Source organism: Melanerpes formicivorus, unplaced genomic scaffold (genome assembly GCF_026170545.1).
Source record: "Melanerpes formicivorus ecotype bairdi unplaced genomic scaffold, bMelFor1.0.p_v2 SCAF_2, whole genome shotgun sequence".
NCBI lineage: Eukaryota > Metazoa > Chordata > Aves > Piciformes > Picidae > Melanerpes > Melanerpes formicivorus.
In genome coordinates this window covers 16,914,747-16,938,185 of record NW_027142354.1, presented here as the reverse complement: position 1 = coordinate 16,938,185, position 23,439 = coordinate 16,914,747, and the positions used below count along the sequence as shown (strand labels likewise).

At 43.1% G+C, this 23,439-nt stretch overlaps 1 protein-coding gene across 2 annotated transcripts in view; it reads left to right on the top strand.

Annotated features, from left to right (window-relative positions):
* The first annotated feature begins 487 nt into the window (after window positions 1–487).
* The window catches only part of AKAP12 (A-kinase anchoring protein 12), a 34,751-nt gene continuing 11,799 nt past the window's right edge, over window positions 488–23,439 (top strand). The window contains exons 1-2 of one of the 2 annotated variants that reach the window (XM_068151868.1): window positions 488–754; window positions 10,739–10,931. In XM_068151868.1, the coding sequence (XP_068007969.1) occupies window positions 614–754; window positions 10,739–10,931 (334 nt within the window). In that variant the 5' untranslated portion in view covers window positions 488–613. Of the gene's footprint in view, window positions 755–10,738; window positions 10,932–15,187; window positions 15,802–23,439 lie in introns of those variants that run through there. The other variant, XM_068151860.1, reaches the window with a different exon arrangement.

Below are 23,439 nucleotides of genomic sequence, written 5' to 3'. Positions count from 1 at the left end.
TAAGACATAGAACCCTACTTTTCTGCATGAAGTTGTTCTCGCTGACAGGCCCAGCATGGCTGAGATGTGCAAGCGCAGGGCGCCGAAAGCTTGGGGACTGAACCCTCGGCTCAGGAGCCGCAGACGCCTCCGCGGGGGGCGCAGGTCGAGTGTGCGAGTGTGGTGGCGGGCAACGGCTCGTCTCGGCCCCAGTCCTGGCGAACGCGGGGAAGGGTCTGAAATGCTGAGTCAGCGCCGCGGTGCCGCCGAAGAGAGCCAGGGACCGGGCCGCGCCCCCACCCCGGCAGTGCCCGGGAAGTGCGGGCGCTGCCCCCCTTGGCCGCTCCTTATCAGCCCGATTTGATGCTGCAAGGCGTGTCCGGGGCTCTGCTCATGTGATGGAGCAAGAGGCAGACGGGCGGGGGGACCAGGGGAGGAGGTGATTTTCCTCGCTGGTTCTCGCTCGCTCTTTTTTTTTTTTTTTTTTTTTTTTTTCCCTTTCCCTCTTCTTCTCCTCGCGCTCCCTGAAGGAGTTTGCGGAGACCCGGACTCCCTCATTCCCGGCTGTGCTGCCGCCGTCCTCTGCCCTCCGCCAGCCCCAGCCCGCGGCTCCGCACGGCCGCGGGGCAGCGCCATGGGCGCCGGCAGTTCCGCCGAGCCGCCTGCCCCTCAGGACGGAGCCGGGGCCGCCGCCGAGCCCCCCGGCACTCCCCCTGAGCCGCTGCAGGCAGAAGAGGCGGCGCGGGCGCCCCAGGCGCCAGCGGAGCCCGCCAAGGTAAGGCAGGGGCGGCGGGAAGCTGGGGTGGGGGGAGGACGGACGCTGGGCGGCGGCTCCCGCCGCACCCCCAGCCCGGCGAAACTTTCCCGCCGCGGCGGTGGGCACCTGCCGCGGCGGGCGGGCACCGCCTGGGCCAAGTCCGGAGCTGGGGCAAAGAGGCGGCCGCTGTGGTGCTGGGACTGCGCCATGGCCAGCGCCGCAGTCATAAAACTCCCGCCGCTGGCGGCAGCAGGGGCGGGGGGCGAGGGCGGCCCCAGGGGCGCCGCCGCTTTTGTTGCGGCCGCGTGTCGGGGGGGAGAAGGGCCGCACCTACCCACGGCGGGGTCTGCGCCAAGAAATCTCCTGACTGCGGTCTTGCGGCGGGCTCACAGTGCTGCCCAGGGCTCTCCGCAGCACCGCAGCCTTCTCCCCACACCCCCTGCCTTCCATCCATCCTTCCTCATCCTTCCATCCATCCTTCCTCATCCTTCCATCCATCCTTCCTCATCCTTCCATTCATCCTTCCTCATCCTTCCATCCATCCTTTCTCATCCTTCCATCCATCCTTCCTCATCCCTCCCGAGGATGCAGGTGGGAGGCGCATCGGGGCGCGGCCAGCCCGACGGTTTTACAGTTTCTATAGCTGGGCGTCGGCCTGGAAGTGCCCCGTCCCCCACTGTCCCGCATCCCCTCAGCCTCAGGCTCACCTGGACTGCAGCCCCGGCGCCGCGGGCAGGCGGGGACGGGGTCGTCAGTGGCCGCGTCGTGGGCTTGTAGCCGTGGCTTTCCTGCTCCCTAGTGTCATACCGCACAGTGGGGAAACGGGAGCGACTCGCTAACTCTCAGCCAGTAGGGAGTAAGGGAGCCCTAGGTATGTGTTATTTTTAATAAAGACGTTGAAGAATTGAAAGAAATTCTTTTCAAACATGTCTGGTGTTTAAAAATAGATTATGAATGAACCCATTTTATCCCTCTGGAATAGGCGCGTTTAGGGGATTCTGGGACTGAAAGGGAGGTTATGTGCATCTACGTGTTTACATAGTGTTGCTTGGCATTAGTTTGTTGGGAGAAAAATAATTCCACATTACACCAAGATCCTTTTCTTCAGGCTCTTCAGAGTTCGGGTCCTCAGAGCAGCGATACTCAGAAGTTTCTGTAGCTGGTGCGTGGGTGTATAGATCTTGAGAGCTTGAGAACTGGTTATGACTTTGTTACTTTGACCTTGTGGTTCAGATTTAACTTCCAAGTTGAATTTCCCATAGTTCCTTGTTGTCATTAGACCTCCTGGTGCATGTTTTGACAGATTCCAAAACCACATTGAGAATGAACTTTAAATTAACTGAGATATATTTTCTTTTTAACCAAATAAGTGTTAGGGATTGGTATTGATTAACAAAATAGTTGGCAGTTATGTTGGCCAATTTTAGAATTCAAAAGCTGAAATTTAGATGCGAATGAATTTATATAAGGCAAGCTTTTGGCCACCGTGATTGTGTTAAAATAAAGGTAATGTGACTTTGAAGAAGGGATACAACATTTGTAGCCACTTGTATCCAGTTATGGGAACTAAGACCCGAAAAAAAGATAATACCTTTAATGCTGTTCTCAAATACAGATTATGATTAATTCTATGCTTTAAGTCTTATACACTTTCTAATAGATTTTAGACACTTCTATTTAAGTAGAGCTGTTTACAAGTATGAAAGTTCTTTTGTCATTTCAGTGCTGTAAGAAGTTGTGTTACTACCATTTTTCCAAAACTGCTATTTTTGCCTTCCATGACAAAACAAAAATTACTTCTAATGACATTTGGTCTCATATAGTCTGTTCTTACTACAGTACAGCAATTTCATGCACATTTTGGACACAATTTTTTGCTGTTACTCCTTTCAGCCCTTTGAATTTGAAAACTACCAGATCCAGCAATGTCCCTGGAGGAATCTGTCAAAGAACTAATTTGTTTGTCGATGATACAGTGGGGACATTTTGAAGCATGGGCTTCTTTCTTGTGCTTTCCAAATTGAAACACTTACCATAATTCTTTCTTGTAGGAGAAAGACTTTGAAAACTGACTTTAATAGAATCTAACTTGAGTGCACCCTGGCAAGTCAATCATACAGAAATTGTTTAAGCATCTAGTCTAATATAGGTTATCAAATATCATACCAGTTTTGCTTTTCTGTCTCGTGAAATTCTTCAAAATAGTTAAACAAGTTTGGTTTGGTTTTTTTCATGACATGGTTTTATTTTGTAGAAAAACCCCTTTGCCTTCTAGAGAGGGACAAATTTATAGTTTGTATGCTATATTGTTATTGTTATTGACATATGACTCTTTAGCCAGATACCAACTTTTCAGGTGTCCTAGTTAATGGAAGAGAGAGCGTTTGGGTGTTTCTCGGTTTTATAGCCTGGGAGATGTGAGAGACGTGTAAAGCACTTGTTTACAGTGGGTGAGATATTTAAGAGCCTTGGGTGTTGGCTTGCAAGCACCGCAGATTAAGTATGGGTTCAACAGTTTGGAACCTCAGCTGTTCACCCCATCCTTTCACAAGTTGCTGGTGAACTACAGATCCAGAGTACCCATGTTACTGCGACTTGAAACTGGTATTTGTTGTTTTGTTTTGTTTTGTTTTGACTACAGCAGACAAAGTTTAAACGCGGCAGAGCTGGCTGCTCTTTATCTTGCATTGCCACCCCTCTGTGGGAAGCCCCCTCTGCAGGGAGCATGACAAATCCTGGAGGTACTCATACATTTGCATGCCTGAATTGAACTAATTGAATTTGTGAACCAACACCCAAAGTCCAGTTGAAATCAAGGCACAGGGTGTGGTACCATAGAAGGCTGGTCTATCTGATGCAGTTATCTCCTTGCTGTTTGAGCAGCAATACTCCTTTCCCCAACCTTTTCTTTCTCCCCAATCTGTCTTCCTGGTCATGCCCCAAATGAGCAGTCTCAAGCTGCACTGCATCTGCTCCTCACCTTGTCTAGCTGTAAGCGGTTAAACTCACTAAACCTTCTGGAAACTGGGTTTTTTAAATTACACTGTTTTTCTGGGCTAGTATCCTGGTGTATTTAGTGACTTCATTTGACTCCTGCGATGCCTGTGTGAGACCCAGAGCCAGGACAAGGCAAGTATCTGCAGCAGGACAGGAGGAGAAAAAAAAACACCTCCTTGTTCGTGGTAGTGAGCTGGTAGACCCTGTCTGCTTGTGAACCTTTCCCATCAGACTGCCTTGAGTAGTGCAGAGGCCTGAAGCTTGGCCTGAGAAGGATTGAAGAGATTTCATAGTAGTGCTAGAAGTAGGAACAAGATCTTCTTAGTCTTGCAGAGGAGACCAGACAAACCTTTGGTATCCTGGACTGACAGAAGTTTTGAGCTTTCTGATGGGATGGGTCCTGTGCTTCTGCATCCTCCCTGGGGAACCTGCAGTTTACTGTTTGCTGCTTCTGGCACTGGGCAAGATTGTTGAAGGAGTAAATGCTCTAGAAAGCTGTTCGGCTTCTTTGGCAAGGTCATTCTCTGCTGATTTAGCAAGATGTGTTCGCTTCTGGGACTTGAACAGCAGAAGCAGCAGGTGCAGGAGAGCAGGCAGGACCTTGTGACCAGGATTAGGCAGGAAGCTGGGTGACACTAACTTGTGAACTCCCTCTCTGTTCATAGCAGAGACTCTCACTCAACTTCCCTTTGGATGCTGGGCGTCACCGAGAACTGGAAAAAGATGTCAGGATGCTGCCCTCTGCAGCGGTGTCCTCCAATGAGGTCCCATGGGGCAGAAAGCAGCTAGGAGCCATGTGGGTGATGCAAGGAGGGCTGTGTCATCCTACCAACATCTTGGCTAAAGCATTTTCAATCACTCCGTCTCCATAACTTTCATTTTATTTAAAACATCAAAGTAGCAGTTTTAATACAAGTTTCTTTTTGCTTCCCTGCTGAGCAAGCAGAGCTGTGTTGGGGCAGCTACCTGAAACGGCATAGGGAAATTTAAAGAGAGAATCTGGAAAAATACTTGCATACTAATAAGCTACCCCTGCAGCAAAATTTAGGTTTGGCAGAAATAGTCTTTTATGGGAATTGATGTCACATGCTGGATTCTTGGCTTACTTACATCTAAGGCCCCTCACTCTGGAGCAGTGAGTTGTTCAAACTGTTCTCAGGGTGGTTCCCATTTCTAAGCAGTAACTTGATTATGCTACCTGCTTTGTAATGAGAGCAAGTGTGTGCTAGACAGTAAATATTTGGAACTGTCTCTTCTAAAGAGGTTGCCAGCTGAGATGTCAAAGTGTCTTATTGTCTGAGTGCCTGACAAATAACAGCTGGGACAGACTTATATCTGCTGTTTAAACAACTGTGTTCTGGTGAGGGAGCTGAGTCAGCCTGAAAATATTACATTAGCGATGGTAAAACTAAGCTTAATCAAGTACCGCAGGAAACAGTGTCTCTAAGAGCCTCAGTTTGCGGCACTTGAGATGAATGAGAAGGCTGTAAGGTTCTCTTGGTTCACTGGAGTCTTATTCCCTCTAAGTACTTTGCTTCCAAGTGGGATGTAGTTTGTGTGTAAGGTTTGGAGGACCACCCACACTTGTGAAGTGGCTGGGAAGAAAGCATAAAAATGCTTAATTAAAAAAAATGCACAGTGGAAATTGGTGTCATGGATCCACCAAATGTGTGAAATAGCCCTCTAATCATATAGGAGATAAGGGGGAGGTGGTAAAGGGAGTGTCAGAGCACTTTGAAAACCAAGGCAATTAGGTTGTGTTTGATGTGGTGGAGGCTAAAGAGATGAAAAGTGTTGGGTCTTTGAAAATCCTGGTTGGAAATGCAAGCTGTGCTAGCTGTTACTCAAAGGAGAGAAACATGCTTTGTGCTCAGTCCTTATGCTAACTGATCCTTAACATCTGGATAAATTGTACCTATATGTGAATGCTGAAGTAGTGTCTGAGGACTGCTGAGGACTTCCCGAGACCTGGGAAGGAGCTCCCAGGTTGGATCAAGATTAAGGTTTGGACCAGAATGACAGATTAAGAGTAATGCTTCTTTCACAGTTTGCAATCAGAGATCACAGAGGTGATGTGGTTGATTTTGGTTTAGCCACATGGATTTTAAGTCATTGTCCAGAAGGAGGTGTCACAAGGAAGTCAGACAGAATTAGGACAGAAGAGGTAATGAAAGGCAAGGAGAAGGCTTTTGGCTTTGTTTGCAGATGTTACCCAGAAATAAAATACTGAAATTAAGAATGCTGTTGTGTGCCTTATATTTTCTTCACCTGGAATTTGCAATGTCCCACGAATCTCTAATGCCTTAGCCAATGCAAAACAAGACAAACTGCTGTGAACAAAGATGGAATGACCTAAATTCAGATTTTTTTTTTCCTAAATGTTGATGTTTGAAGATACTTCTAATCAAGCAGCATGTGTTAAGAGTGGACCCCCTGAGCAGATCAGCAGTGCTTCAGACTTTTCCAAAGGTTTAAAATCAAACCAAGAAAAATATTAGAGACCATTATGTTAGTTTGCTCAGTTGTTCAGACAGCTGGATCTGGCTATTTTAGTAATCTAATGTAGAATCAGTGTAGCAGGATTAACAGAATGAGGCAAAATTAACTCTAGTGCATTTGGGCCTGGTGTGAGGAATCCCTGGAATGATTTGAGTCTGGTACAAGGAATGTTGGGAATGGTGGTGATTGCTGGTGGGAGAAGAAGCTGGGAGCTACAAGGCCCCCCCCCCCCCCCCCCCCCCCCCCCAAATACTGCATGAATGAAGCATGTGCTAATGTACAGTGAGAGATCATGGAGCTGCTGTTCATCCATATTTCATGTAATTCTTTGTGTTGGTTTTCTTTATACATTTTAAACTTCGTGTGCATTTAATGAGGTCCAGCAGTTGGACTTAACAATGTGTAGAAAATGGAGAAGAAGCTGCTGTTGGTTAGTGACGTGGGCAACACGCCTTGTGCATTTTAGTCTCTTCAGCTGTTTGTCTGCTTTTTGCTTCCACCTTAGTGATAGATTTGAGGGATGTATTTTTTTTTTCCGAACGTTCATGATGTATAGTAGTGACAACAGGAACTGCAGTGTTGTTTCATTGATGGTCCTTTGTTTTGGGAATGAAGAAGCTGAAGGATCAGGGAGCTGGATAACCAGTTCTCTTTGGTTTCTCTTGCATTTATGAGACAACACATTCATAAATTAATTAATAATCAAAGGAGAGCAATGAATGTGTGTTGCAGAAACCCAATAAACCAGCCAACTGTGATGTCTCATTCCAAACACACAGAGCTGAATAACCAGATTTCTAATACCATTAATTTTGTCTAAGGTTTTTCACCCATCTCGCTAAACTTTACCTTTATATTTGTCTAAGCTTTGCAGCTCTCGATGGAATTCAGAATATATCTCACTAAATTAGATGTAATTGGACTAAACTACAGTTTAGATCCCTTCAGAGAAATGGAGCAGTTAATGTGAATGAAAATTTAAATTAGTTTCTTTTGAAGACTAATGCAGTGGGACAGACTGCACTGACCCTCATAAAGAGGCTGAACAACTTTTTTCAGAACAGAAAACTTTAAGAAAAACCCCCAACATCTAATGATACTCTTGTGTCTTCCTTTGTATTGCGACCCCCCACAAAGACAGGTTTTCTCCTCCTTTGCACACATTTTAATTTGCAAAAAAATACTGTTGTTGAATTAGCTTTAATCACTTGGTTATTTAAAGAAGAAGACTCGATTTGAAAAACTTGGTTTTGCCTTCCCATGGCCAAGAATCACATCAAACTCTTTCCAAAGAGGCTGGGGTAAAAAGGTCCCTCTTCTCTGGCACGGCAGGGTTATACTGCAAGTCTGGTCAAATTTTTTATGCATTTACATTTTTAGTCAGTTGTGATGTTCTGCTTTCAGAATTGAATTTACATACGCATTGAAAAGAGCTGATAATTGCACTAGCTCGTAGTAAAAACTTCTTGTAGTCTTACATTTAGTAATGTTTTCACTTTTAACTCTGTTCTTCATAGTATCATAGTATCAGTCAGGGTTGGAAGGGACCACAAGGATCATCTAGTTCCAACCCCCCTGCCATGGGCAGGGACACCCCACACTAGATCAGGCCGGCCAGAGCCTTGTCCAGCCTCGTCTTAAACACCTCCAGGGATGGGGCCTCAACCACCTCCCTGGACAACCCATTCCAGGGTTTCACCACTCTCATGCTGAAGAACCTCCTCCTCACATCCAGCCTGAATCTCCCCGCCTCCAGCTTCATTCCATTCCCCCTAGTCCTATCACTACCTGAGATCCTGAGAAGTCTTTTTGTAGGCCCCCTTCAGATCCTGGAAGGCCACAATAAGGTCACCTCAGAGCCTTCTCTTCTGCAGACTGAACATCCCCAACTCCTTCAGTCTGTCCTCATAGGAGAGGTGCTCCAGCCCTCTGATCATCCTCGTGGCCCTTCTCTGGATACGTTCCAGCACGTCCATATCCCTCTTGTAATAGGGGCTCCAGAACTGGACACAGTACTCCAGGTGGGGTCTCACCAGAGCTGAGTAGAGTGGGAGAATCACCTCCTTTGACCTGCTGACCTCATACTGGAGGTATCAACATTTTACAGATCTAAAGGGTTATCTGCCAGATTCAGTGACTTAAGAATTTTGGTCACAAATCTTTGGGCTGGCATATAATCACTGTTTTCTTGAATATATCTTGACTGTACAATAAATTCAGAACAGGGGGAATATTAAGTGTCACCATGGTTAATATTTTGCCACAACTGGGTTCTCAATTTAAAAGGAGACAAGTTATACTACATTAAGGTACCCAGCTGCTTTGTACCCTTGTTCCTTGCAGAGTCCTCAGGCCTGTATCAGACACTTGGGCAAACAGTCGACTTCTTGTCTATGGATATATGTCTCTACATACAGCTCGAGTTTTAAAACGGTTTGCTGACTGAGAGAAACTTGGAAAAAAAGGCAGGAAACCTTTGAATACAGTGAGGAGTGCTAAGACAATCAGTGCTGCTGCCCTTCTTGTGACTTCAAAGAATTGTTGGTGCTGGTTCTGAGAGTGTCATCCTGAAATATTCATCCATGGATTTATCTTCAGACAGCCAAGTGCCCTTAGAGTCAGCAAAGTTAAGGTTGTTCTTCTGATTGCAGGATTAGCAGTTGTCTTGCAAGAACAAATGAGTAACATTTATTATTTAGAAATATTAATTGTCCTTTAATAAATTAAGATTGGAGAATCTCAAAGCCCTTTAAGAATTAGGTTATTCTTTTCTGTGTCTGTTGCTAGTCTTTAATTGGTTACTACCTTTCATTTAATGCTGCATGTAACTGCAAGAAGAGCTTCCCAGAGTTTACATGCCTCTGTTTGGCATGGCATTTGTATTCCTCCTGAGTTCCTGTGCTTTTAGATTTATGAGAAGGATGATGTGAGAAGCAGGAATGTAATCTGAGTGTTGAGCCATTCCGTATTTCTTCTATTTAATATCTGGTCTCAGCATGTGAAAATTCTGAAGCCAAATTATTCCATCTGTGGTATTGGCAGTCAAGCAGAATGGAGTTCTTTTTTGTGAGGTGGATTATGTGGCTGTGAAAGGCGGCTTTGAGGAGCACAGCAACACCAGGTGGAAACAATTTGGCTCAATTAAGGGCTTCTGAACTGAGAACTGGGGACCCAAATGCACACTTTGTGCCTGTGGAAGTGGGGCTGTGGTGCTTCTCTTGGATCTGGTCTGGCCTGTGAAAAGGGGGTTGAATTGTAAGAGCAAAGTTCTTTGCCCCACACTTTGTGCATTGATTTGAAATTCTGTTGTGGCAGGCTAATTGCTGGTAAAGATGAAATGGATCTCCCCATTCAGAGTTTTTTTTTAGTGGGTTTTGGAAGAGAATAGTCAGGAAGGTAGCATCTTTCTCATCCCAGTTTAGTGCTTCAAGCTTCTGGATATTACATTACACTGAAAGATGGGAGGTATCTGTGGTTCTTTTGCTTAACTAACATGGTTTCAATGGCAGTATTTTGGGAGTACAGCTGAGCAATAAGACAGTGGTATGTAATTGAGGTTTGCTGTTCTACCACTTCAAATGTACACTTCAAGAACAGATGTTTATGACTTGGTTAATTAGTTGAAATGGGTTCAGTTGGGAGGTAAAACAATCGATCAAAAACCTAGTTAATTTAACAACTAAAAGGCAAGGCAATAATTTTTAATGACCACAACACATCATACTTTTAAAACAAAAATATGCTTCTGAATGTATCTTCTTTGTTACATGGTAAGCCAATAAAATTCTGAACATAATTAAAATGTATCAAAGGTGGAAGCTGAAAAAATATATTTTTCTTTTTCAATTAGAAAATCTAGACAAAATAATTCTCAAAGAATTGTGAAGCTTTTCCCTCACCCTGTAAGAATAATCTCTGCCTAATAGCTAATGCCCAAAAATTCTAGTTTTAATCCCCATTTCACTGAATTACCTCATGGGATTTACTTACTCTACTTTTCAACCTGAATAGTTCAGTTTCTTTTAGTTATATCTATTTATGGTAACAGGGTAAGCACATCAGCAGAGGAGTGATACCAAAGACAACAATGAATACAATTGTGCCAGACACTTTAAAGAATTAATAATATCTTTTCATCAGCTAGGTTCATGTTATCCTGGAGTTTTTCATGCTAGAGACCAATTTCTGAACAAGGTTATTTGCCATTGTTTGTACCATTTGATTCTCCCATGTATTTCATATGGGGGAACAGCAAAATCAATAGTCCCAGATGATGGTTTGCTTGTTTGATTGGTTAGTTTTCTCACAGAAGTACCTGAATTTGTTGAAGTTAATTATTTTGAAAAGGTGGAATGCTACATAGAAGCACAGAACTATTTATTTCCCTAAATACTTGCATGTATACATGCAAAAGAATGTTCTTTGAGAAAAAAATGGCTTAATATTCATGTTCTTTTTTCTTCCCCTTCTCTTTTTCCTTCCTTCAACCAATACTTGCCCATGAAGGTTTTAGATGCAAGTTTACCAGTACCTGATGTTAATGAAGACGGTTTGAAACATGATGCTGTACCACAGGAAACACAACAGCCAGGAGCTGTTACAGCACCTCAGGAGCTGGATGGACAGCAGCAGCAGCCAGAGGTAGCTTCACTCCTTCAAGAATCACCCAGAGAAGAAGCAGAGGCTGCTGGAACAAATGGTAGGTAAAAACTGTATTCAGTGGACAGATTATAGAGGCCTGGATGCCAAATGGTGTGATAAGTTGAAATGGGACTTAACTAGGTGCTTCCTACTGAACAGGTAGCTTTATGCTGCCAATCTCTTGACCACCTGAAGGAAGAACTCAGTTTTCACATACATTAGGAGTTTTGTCACATAAGCCTGTCTCTTCCTACATAACACAGAAATCATATTATGTTCATTCAGTAGTGATGTTAATGATAATAAACTCTTTTGAACTTGCAGGAGGGCCAGGCTACCAATCCATTTGCTCTACCTTGATTAAAGTTCTCTTTCCTAGTGCTTTGGGTCAAATTTGCATTTTGAGCATAAGAACTTTCTCATCAAAGGAACCCTTGTCTGCTTTGCCTGGGAATCTCTTTCTTGTCTTGCCGCACTGTCAGAAATGTGCTACTGTCTTTCCTGTGCAACCTGGCAGCCTACCCCTCCTGCCTTCATCAGTCTCTTCTTGCTGCCCTCTTCCCTCTGCTCCCATACACAGCTACGTGGTGCGAGATCTACTTCAGGAATCCTGCCATGCACTGACCATTTTGATGGTGGTGGCAAGAGGAAGGGATAGTTTTCCATCCCTTCTGTCAGGGCAGGCAACTAATGCTGGTATGAGAGGGCAGAGGAGGGATGTAGAATGGGTAGGATGGGGTGCATTCTTCATTGTCCATCTGCAGAGCAGCTTAAGGCATTTGTGTAGCCCTTAGTATACTTTGGGGTTTGAATTCTAGTAAAGGCAACTCTTTGCCATGTCTTCAAATTAATTGCCATAACATTATTATCCCAATAGAGGAATGTCATAGTTTATGCTGAGCTTTTGTGCTCAAAAAGCATGTGGGGTTTGTTTGTTGGGGTTTTTATTTTTGTGGGTTTTTTGGTGGTTTTCTTTGGTTGGATTTTGTTTAGTTTTGTTTTTAAATCATACTGTTAGAGGCTTTTGGTTCTTTAAAAATGGTTTATCTCTCACTCATGATAAACTCTTTTGGGTGAATAGGGATGAGGGGAGAGGATACTCATTAAACAGAGTAATGAAGGAAGAGAAAGCACCCGATGATTTGAAGTAGCATCAGCAGCTTTCATGTTGGTATTCAGCTTCTGGATCTGGTAACAAAGAAGGCCTTTTAAAAGGGCATGAAATTCCAGTTAATAGTCAAAGATTACAATTTCTGTTGAACAATTCTGGAGTTTTCCTTCATGCTAGAAAAACAATTTCTATGCAACAGTATAGGCCACTTACTTCTTCCACACATTTCTGAATACAACTGAATAATTCTTAAGTTATACAGAAATTGTGTTCCTAGGATGTGTAATGAAGAAGAGTTGAGAAGCTCCCTTTGAATGCAGATAGTTACATGGGACCAAATGCATGATGTGCTGTGGCCGTAGGTAGCATTAGGAATTTGTAAGTAGACTGCCTGCAAAGTCTTTTCTTTCCTTGATAATCCTATCTTATGTGTAATGTTGCTGTTATAGTTAGGATTTATTTTAGTGTTGTCAATGGAACCAAGACTACATGGTAGCATAATTTATGTGAAATGGAAAACTGGTTAGCTCTCAAAGTTTGAAAATAAATAAATATAAAAAAGAAAAAGAGTCCTTTGTGGAGGGTAATCAGCATGTCTTTTCTGGTAAAAATAGCTAAAAGCTGTATCATCCACAGAGACAAATAATACCCATCTGGTCAAGTATTGAAAAGATAGTTCTTTACTTAAAGACATTACTCAGACATTCATAACTGTTTATATCCACCCCTGTGGACTTTAGCATCCGTACGTCTTTAGGTAGATGAATAAAAGTGGGGAAGAGGTATCTCTTAGCTGGCTTGCAGACCAGCAGGAGAGCACCTGAAATGCTTCACTAAGGAATTCCAACCAGTAAGTCAGTTTCAACATGGGCCAAATTTGACTGCCTTTAGATAATGCACCTAGCATGGAGGAACAAACGAGTAGCTAGAGACAGAGTTCTGGTAGGATAGCTCCTATTACTGGAGTGTTTGGATGGAGGGTTACAAGCTCTTTAGGAAGAGTCTTTGTCTCTGGATGCTTTAAAGGCCTGTCTGGATGTGTTCTTACATGCTCTGCTTTAGGTAAGCCTGTGGTGGCAGAGGGTTTAGACTTGATGATCTTCACAGGTCTCTTCCAGCCTCTGATCTGGGGAACTACAGGCTGGTCAGTCTCACTTCAGTATCTGGCAATATCATGGAACATATCCTCCTGAAAACTCTGCTAAGGCACATAAAACATGAGGAGGTGATTGGTGGCAGCCATCATGGCATCACCAAGGGCATATTGTGCTTGATAAATTTGGTGGCCTTCTATGATGGGGTAACAGTGTTGAGGGAAAAGAGAGGTGCAGCTGATGTCTTCTACCTGGACTTGTGCAAAGCATTTGACACTGTACCCCACAACATATTGGTCTCCAAATTGGTAGGTCTCGATTTTATGGGTGGACCACTCAGTGGGTAAGGAATTGGCTTGATGATGACACTCAAAGAGTAGCAGTCAATGGCTTTATGTCTAAGTGAAGACAAGCAACAAGTGGTATTCCTCAGGGGTTGGTAATGGGACTGGTGCTGGTTAACATCTTTGTCAGCAACATGGATTAAGTGGGATTGAGTGAACCCTCACCAAGTCTGCCAACAGCACAAAACTGTGGTGCAGTGGACATGCTGGAGGGAAGGGATGCCATCCAGAGGGACCTTGACAGGTGGGCCTATGCCAACCTCATGGAGTTTAACAAGGCTAAGTGCAAGATCCTGCATGTGAGTTGGGGCAATCCCCAGTACAAATATAGGCTAGGTGGAGAATGGATAGAGAGCAGTCCAGAACAGGCCTTGTGGGAGCTGGTGGGTGAGAAGCTCAACATGAGCTGGCAATTGCCTCCCTTGACCTGCTGGCCATGCTTTTGATGCAGCCCAGGATATGGTTTGCATTCTGGGCTGCATCAAAAGTGTGGCCAGCAGGCTGAGGGAGGTGATTCTCTCCCTCTCTCTCTCATGAGACCCTATGTGGAGTACTGTGTCAGCTCTGGAGCCCCCAGTACAAGACCTGTGACTCTTAACATGGAACTGTTAGAGCAGGTCCAGAGGAGGGACACAAGGATGATCGGAGTGCTGGAGTACATCTCTTAAGAAGAAACACTGAGAGCTGGGGTTAAGCCTGAAAAAGAGATGGCTCATGGGAGACCTTAGAGCAGCCATCCAGTATTTGAAGGGGGCCTACTGGATAGCTGAAGAGGTGCTTTTTACAAAGGCATGTAGTCATAGGACAAGGTGTAATGGCTTCAAGCTGGAAGAAGCTAAATTTAGATTAGACATTGTCACACATGAGGGGAGTGAGGCACTGGAACAGGTTGCCCAGAGAAGTTGTGAAGTCTCCAACCCTGGAAGTGTTCAGAGCCTTGAGTGACCTAGTCTAGCCGGAAGTGTCCATACCCATGTCAGGGGGATTGGAAGTAGATGATCTTTAAGGTCCCTTCCAACCCAAACCATTCTATGATTCTATGAAATGATCCACACAAAAAAATCACACAGAGAAGTGTATAATTACAGTTATGTACTTCTTGATGTTCCCCACTCATTCATTATTTCATCTTGTTTGCAAACTCTATAAATTCAGAAATAAAGCATCATGGCACTGAGCACTGAGGCAACACAGGTAATTGCCTGCAGTAGAGGAATGTTTATGATTGCAGGGGCTTTTGTGTTGGCTGGTTTGTTGTTGTTATGTGCGTCTCACATTAAGAAGACCTTTTGAGAGATGGTCTAGACTCATCCAAGTTGCCACTATAGGATTAAATTACCTGGGAAGGAGGTACTGGCAATATGAGGCAGAGATCAAGGCTATGAATAGTTGGCCCCATTCTCTGTGTACCATCAGAACTTTGGAGATATCCAACATAATCCACAGAAATACTGTAACTGTAAGAGAAGGTCACCTGTGTCAGACACTAATCCTTGACCTTTTATTTTATCACTGCATCCCTTGTTACTAGCAGCAACAGCTGCTGGGGTGGTGCATTGCTGTACTGCAAGTATCCAGAGTGGTACCTTTCTGAAACCAGTGGAACCAGAATTTAATACAATGTATAATGCAATTAAGTTGTCGAGAATTCCAATTCAAAAAATCCAAACAAACGATGACACACACCACAGCACCCCCACCCCCCACCTTAGATGACTGCTAACAGGCAAAGAGAAAATCACAGAAGTGTTTAATGTGATTTTTGTTTGGGAGGGGTGAACAACTTGGTGCTTTCAACTGGCAGCTGCTGGGGTCTGGTGTGGGTATTTTGTGGCGAAACGCCTCCAGAAGGCATCGCCGAAATGGGAAGAGGCCTGTGGTTTATCTCGCGGCTGTGGCTGGCGGCGGAGCCCGTGCCTCCTCTCTTCGGAGGGGGAGAAGAGTTGAGCGCTCGCGGTGGAAGTTCCGGAGCGGGTGCTCGAGGCGTAACGACTGTAGCCGCCGGCAGCGCTGCGATGGAAGGGAGTGGAGACGCTGTAGGAGAAGCTGCGTTGGGAGGGAGAGGAGCTGCGATAGGAGAAACCGCGATGGGAGAGAGAGGAGCCGCGATGGGAAGGAGAAGAGCCGCGATGGGAAGGAGAGGAGCCGCGATGGGAGGAGCCGTGCCTACCCGAGCCGCGCCTACCCGAGCCGCACAGACCCTCAGCAACTGGCAAGGGCGGGGCGATGGCGGTACGGCCACCTCTCCCGTCGAGTCCCAGTGCTCCGCGCCGCGTATGGAGGAGGAGCCTCCGGCCGCCGTGAGAAGGAGGAGGAGGAGGTGGAAGAGTTTCATGATCAGTGTAACTTGGAAAAGCCGGGGAAGCGCGGCGATGACGGGTAAGGCGTTGCGGGCGGGCGGGCTGCTCGTTGGCCGTTGTTTCTCGCTGCCGGTGAGCGGCCGTGTCGGAGCTTGTTGGCGTCTGCTTGTCGGAGGGAGGGCTGGTTCGACCCGCGGGAGCATTTTTGTACCCACTCGGGATTCCAGACAGCGCATCAGGAATTTAAAGGTCTGACCGAAAGACTTTTATCACCAGGAGAACCGTTTCCAAAGTTCTCAATGTTTAAATTCCCTCTTCCCTCAATCGGACGTTCGCTCTGGCCCTTGTAACGCAAGGCTGTTAAAACGCGAAGATGCTAACTAGCTCTTCAGTACCGGAACATGACCTAATATGTGAAAGTGAGGAGCAGAAAGCGGAGATAGGGACCGCATCGAAAGTGCTGCTTTACGTTAATCGAGCAATGGTGCAGTAAACTATCTTAAGGTCTAGACTTGGTGAAATTGAAGGAAATGTAGAAGTTAGCATCATTTGTATGATATAAAAATATTTGCATGAGAGACACGAAGCTGTTGAACGATAGCTGTTTTAGTTTTAATGAAGCAAAATCCGGAGGAGGCTAATGTCGAGCTGGGGTATGTTGGGGGGCGGGGTGTGGCAGCAGGATCCCAGCCTGCCATACGAAAACCTTAATGCTATGGGCATTGAACTCTGTACATCATATTTAGGAAGGTAGTGCATGAGCTGCTTGAAATGTGAGAGCCAACATCATAAACTAACTGGGCTTTCTGAGAAGAGACTAATGGGAGGAGGGAAAAAATAAAATGGAAAAAAAAAAACATTTGGCATTGTTGGTTTTGCACAAGCTTGTGTACTTCTCTAGGAAACAAATTTGCATTATTAAAGTTAAATAAGAAAAGCCCTTTTTTCCCCCTAAAGATAACTGATTTGCATCGTTTTTTTTTTTTTTTTCAGATTGGAGATTTATACCTTTTTTAATCTTAGATTTTTTTTTCCTCTGTATTAATAATTATTTATTTGCTTAGGTTTTATTTGCTAGAGCTAGTGAGTGAATTCAACAGATAGTGGGGGTTTATTCATACAAAATGCTTTAGCTTTACAATACATGTTGACAGCAAAGCCTGTAGAAGTCTATCACCATTTGGAGCTGACCGTGGGGAAGACTGTATGTGATTTGAATCAGTTAATAGGGAAGGAGATATCCTCCTGCTGTTTACAATAGGGTTTTCATTAAACTGGATGTTTAATGAGCTTATCACATGCTGAGTCTTTTTCCTCAAGGGTTCTCTATTTTTTTATTTCCTTTTATTGTTAGTAATTAAAGGTTAAACTGTTTTTCAGAAGCAGTGTCTTTATAGGGTTGCACAGTTTGATCATTTGGGGTTTTTACTTATTTAATAAATCCTGTGAAAACTTGGAGTTTTCACTGCAGTACAGCTGCCCTTCTAGACCTGTATCTAGCTTGTAGTACAAATTACCCTTTCTTTGAAGGGGACAAAGTATCTCACCTTGGTGGTGTGCTGGAGTAGTTCAAACTACCATGTGTCTGATTCATGCAGATGCAGCTATGTCTCCTTTGTGGTGAGTTAGTCTGTCATTTTTATGTTACCCTTTATGCAGTCATTTTGATAAAGAAATTTTTCAATCAGTTTTTCATTGTGCATTTTCATTAATCTTTTGGGGTTCTGAAAAATGCCCCAGTGTTTACTGACCTCTATGGCTTATCCCATCCCTATTTCTAGCAGAGCAGAATTTTGGTTTTGTTTTGTTTTCTTTTCTTTAATTTTCCTCAGCTACATGAGTGCTGGAGTGGCATCTGTCTTAAACTTGGTGAATACATTTTACTTTAAAAAGTAGAACAAAGTCACTGAACTTGAGACATGGGCAGCATGGTGACCGTGAAATTTTTGTGAATATTTATAGCATGCTGGTTTGGTTCCCAAGCAGAACAGCTGGATGAGTTTGAGAGCAGTTTATTATTGTGAGTTCCTTTAATGAAGAATCTTCAACTACAGTAACTGTGTATCCAAGCTATGACTAATGACCCTTCCCAGTTTAAAGACAAGCAAACAAAACAATTTTAGAACTTTGTTGTTTCTTAAATTTTTAGTGCTGTTTCTCAAAACACTGAAGAAATACCTTAAACTCTTGAGTGAGTGAAATATGTAAGTTCCTACCCTGAAATTTGAAAAGTTGGTCTGCAGGTCAGAGCAGACAAGTATAGCTAAAGCAAAATACTCTGAAAATAAAGGTTTGTAAGGAATGTCACAGCGTCAGAGCAGAAATGATGGTGTGTTCTTTTAAGTTACTCTCATATGAGGTTACGTATGATGATGATTTCTGGGAATGTTGACTTTGCTTTCTTAAGTAGTTCTAAGCCCTTAAAAATTACAGGTATTTTGCAGCTTCTTCCTTTTTTCCCTATTTGAAAATGGACACAAAAATAGGTGAGAATTTTAAAACTTAGCTCTTCGGTTGCCACTGAAGTACAGATAAGTAAAGACAGAACTTAGTGGTATTTGTTTGTAAAGCTTTTGAAGAACAGCATGATGAAAAAGCTCATGAATTGCATGTCTGCACTGCAAAATGTAGTATGCAAAAATCTCTGTAAATCTTCCCTCATTACTGAAGGAACTCACTACCCACAATTAATGTTGGCAAGACAATCCTTAGAAAGAATTGAGTGAATAGAATGGGGAAGGAAGTAGTGTATGCTTTCCATGGAAGAGCCATTTGTACATTGAAGTGGAAACAAATACCATGAATAGCAGGAAAAGGGAAGCAGAATTTGTGAAATATGTCATCAAGAAGCAGCAGTGTACTTCAAAGAACAGACTTTAAATATCATATTAAAAAAAAAAAGTGTTAGAGGTTTAACGCCTGAACACATATGTGTGTATATTTGTTACTACAGAGTGGGTGGTGTGTTTGTTTGACTGATTAAATCCAGCCCCCTGAAACTTGTGGTTAAAAGAATCCGAATTTGTGGTATAATATCCAATTCCTTATGCTCTGCAGTGAAAACCTAAAAGCACAGCTTGCCTTTTTATTTGCTAAAGCATTCGGTTTCACTGATAATTCCAAATAGCTTCTTTATACTGAATAAATCTGCTCAGGGTAAGGCTGGGGGTTTTTTTGGTTGGTGGGTGGGTTGGTTTTTTTCCCATAGCTATTGTAGTTTCAAACTGTGTTTAGTTTTTTTAATTACTGTTTCTCCATCCTTACCAGTTCTTTCTTGACTTTGTCTTTAAATGTTTCTGGTAATAACAATTATATGTATGACATTAAGGGAAAACTACATTTAACAAGTAAAAGTTGGGTATATCATGGATGCTCGGTTCAAACGGGGTTTAATTGCCATCTCTTGTTTCAGTGTCATGTGAGTTTGAGCAGTAGGTGTTGAGTTATTTTTTACAAGTGTGCTCACAGCAAATCTAGGTACAATGGATGCAAATGATTGTAAAATATCCGTTCAGCCTTACGGCTTTGGTACTCATTTATGCTCCTGCAAACCTACTGAGAGTAGTGTGTATGCAACTGAAAGCACAATTTGGTCCTAAATACTTACATATTTAATAAATAAAACCCGCACAAAGTCCTCTGGAGCCTTTTGGTGGCCAGTGGAGTTTGTGAAGCAGGCACTGGGGGTGTGTGACATCCATCTGAGAGATTGGGAATGTAGGGAATTCATGGAAAAAATCCAGCACTGTGCTGCAAATCCTTAGAGGGGGAAAAGTCAACCAGCTCCAGATGTTGACATGGTTGTCTTCAAGCACATGAAGTGCTGTGGATTTAACTCTTGCAGTTGGGTGGGTTGCTTTTTTTTCCCGGTTTGTTTGTTTTGGCTTGGGTTTTTTTGTGTTAGGTGGTGGTTGTTTTTCTTTTGGTTGTTGTTTAGTTGTTTTTTTTTTTTGTTTTTTTTTTAATAACTGACAATTACCAGGATGAAACACTTTTTCACTTCTAGAGGCAGATGAGATGGTGGGAGCAGTTAAGTTGCACTGCTGACAGTGTTTATCAGCCTACTAAAAGAAAAGTGTTGTTTATTAATTTCATTTTTATTGGGATGAGACAGGAAATTAGTCATACTGCAAATACTCATTTCCTAGCATCTGATCAGTATACTTCTGATAAAACAGAAATAAATTCTTCTCATGGACTACACTACCTATGAAATTCTTAAGCACACTTGATTCCCTTAGACCATCAATCTCATATGTTTCATTCAGAATAAAACAGTTGCATTATTGAATTACAAACAGCACCTTGATGCAATTAAAAATATTTGAAATAGAATTAAAAATACTGAAATAGAATTTCAGCACTAGTTTTTAGCTACAGTGGATTTAAATAGTGAAGTGGATCAATCTGGGTCGAGCCCAGAGAGTGGTGGTGAATGGTGCCACATCTGGCTGGCAGCCATTCACTAGTGGTGTCCACCAGGGATCAGTGTTGGGCCCAATCCTATTCAGTATCTCTATTGATGATCTAGATGAGGGGATTGAGTCCACCATTAGTAAGTTTGCAGATGACACCAAGCTGGGATCAGGTGTTGATCTGTTAGAGGGTATGAGGATGCTCCAGAGAGACCTTGAGAGGCTGGACAGATGGACAGAGTCAAACATGATGTCATTTAACAAGTCCAAGTGCTGAGTGCTGCACTTTGGTCACAACAACAACATGCAGCACTACAGGCTGGGGTCAGAGTGGCTGACAAGCAGCCAGGCAGAAAGGGACCTGGGGGTACTGGTTGACAGCCAGATGAACATGAGCCAGCAGTGTGCCCAGGTGGCCAAGAAGGCCAATGGCATCCTGGCCTGTATCAGGAATAGTGTGGCCAGCAGCAGCAGGGAAGTCATTGTGCCCCTGTACTCAGCACTGGTTAGGCCACACCTTGAGTACTGTGTCCATTTCTGTGCCCCTCAATTTAAGAAGGATACTGAGACACTTGAACATGTCTAGAGAAGGGCAACAAGGCTGGTGAGAGGTCTTGAGCACAAGCCCTATGAGGAGAGGCTGAAGGAGCTGGGATTGTTTACCCTGGAGAAGAGGAGGCTCGGAGGAGACCTTATTGTTCTCTACAACTACCTGAAGGGAGGTTGTAGCCAGGTGGGGGTTGGTCTCTTCTCCCAGGCATGCAGCACCAGAACAAGAGGGCACAGTCTTAAGTTGCACCAGGGGAAGTTTAGGCTCGAGGTGAGGAGAAAGTTCTTCACTGAGAGAGTGATTGCCCATTGGAATGGGCTGTCCAGGGAGGTGGTGGGGTCACTGTCCCTGGAAGTATTCAAAATGGGATTGGACGTGGCACTTGAAGCCATGGTTTAGTTAGTCATAAGGTGTTGGGTGATAGGTTGGACTTGATGATCTCTGAGGTCTTTTCCAACCTTGTTGATTCTATAATTTTGTGATACCACTTTTTATTTTTATCACTGCCCCTGGATATATTTTTATTGTATTGTTTTCCTTGACTAGCAAATAGCTGGTAGAATCACAGCCCTGCACAGGACAGACCTAAAGAAATTGTATTCATAGTAGTGTTTTATTAGATTTTTTTTTTTCTGCTAGGTATTTCAATGAGGTTCTCCTGTGTTTTGTAAATCAAGCTTTCAAATTAAGTGAATTAATTCAGAAAGTGCTACTTGTCTTGCCATAATACCTGTGGTAGTGACATGCTGCAGTACTCTGAGCAATAATACCATGTGTCAATAACTTCCAAACCTTTTGAAGTGGAGTTACTCATAGTTTGCTTCACATTCAGAAGTGCACTAACAATATTCAAGCACCAAGAATATAATTAATAAAGATGTCATTAAAGAATCTGACTGCTAAATATAAAGTTGAGTATGTGCAATTGACTTCTCAGATCTCCTGTGTCTAGGTGATCCTGCTCTTGCAGAATCATATTCTGTGGTGGATATAAAAATACTTTTTGGGGTATAACTTGAGAAAGTACAACTTTGGTATATATTGCACTGCAGACTTGTAACATAATAGTGGCAGCCTCCTGGCAGCTGGCAGCACACAGGCAAACTTCCAGAATGGCATCTTTCTCCTCAAATGCAGAGGAAGGGCATCAGAAATTCAGTTTGAAAGAGTCTTCCAGGGATTTGAATGTGAATTAGACAAAGGAGAGACTGGAAAAAAGAGCAGCAGGTCACTTAACAGCTGACATCCAAGCTCTGTGTTACCGTGGGGATGAAATACCTTCTCGACACATTAAATGCTTTTCTTTTTATTGTGGAATTGAAGGGGTAGTGCTTGGACCATGCATTATGAGGGAGTGATGGATGTGTGATGTGTGTATAATAGTTGCAGATTTTCACATTGATACATTACTATTAAAAGCATATGTTCAGTCAGTGTTTTTGTTAGTTTTTCCTTGTGTAATTTCTTCAATGAAGTATTGCAAAGTAGCAGTTTGCAGAAGGAAGACCTAATTACTCTTAGCCTGATTTAACAGTTCTGGAGCTGTTCAATTGCTGTTTTACCATTGTGCCTCTAAACTCTGTTTGCTATTTTGATGATTTCTTTTGCTATATTAATATACCACTCTACCTGCAGATTTTCTAATAGTTATTCAGCTCTTTTAATCTTCAAAGCATTTTACAGAGACATAGCCTTTATGTTAGGGTGTTACAAACACACCAGTTTATAAAACAAATAATCAGAAATCCCTTAAATGCTTATAATGCCTACAGAGATGTCTTTAAGCATTAGTCTTACATCTTTCACTTTGGAAATAGAATACCTCATAGAATCATAGAATTAATAAGGTTGGAAAAGACCTCAGAGATCATCAAGTCCAACCTGTCACCCAACACCTCCTGACTACTAAACCATGGCTCCAAGTGCCACATCTTGAATACCTCCAGGGATGGTGACTCCACCACCTCCCTGGGCAGCACATCCCAATGGCCAATCTCTCTTGCTGGGAAGAACTTTCTCCTCACTTCCAGCCTAAAGCTCCCCTATCTCATTCATTCATAGACTGTGTCATTCCCCTCTTACAGTACTCCTCTTTATATGTAGAACCTTGAAACTCCTCTTAAACACTAAATTTGTATTCTAAGAATGAATAAAGCAATGCACCCTGTATTGCAACTATAAACTTTCTATATTTTTTTTGAAACCTCAAGATTTTAAATGGTAGACATGTCTCTGAGAGTAAAGGGGAGCCCTTACAAAACTATCTCTCTAGCTAGGCCCCAGTTGCCTGCAATGAGTCCTCCCTGCACCTGTTTGCTTTTTTGTTTCTCTTTTTCCCCACTTAGATGTGCATTCCCCACTCACTGCCTCTTGGACATATTTTTTTGTTCTACCTTTACCTAATTAATGTTAGATGAATATAAGAGATTTCATATGTTAAGTGTAAGCACATTGGCATTGCTGCAGAACTGAGGAAGAACAGAAGGGATACACTATAGACCTTGTTTCCATCAGAGCCTGGCTTGTGAACATTATTTAACATTAAAATATCAATGTTTAATTTCATAGGTGATTCAGTGAGAAAAATTACTTTTAGCATAGACAAACCAAAGAATATACTAAATTACCCATACTGAATAATTATAAAACATGTGATATGTACACTGGTGTTTGAAGAAATGCCTCTAACTTTATAAATTTCCATTAAGCCATGGTAAACTTCCTGTTAAATTACATAGTTTGATGGAAATGA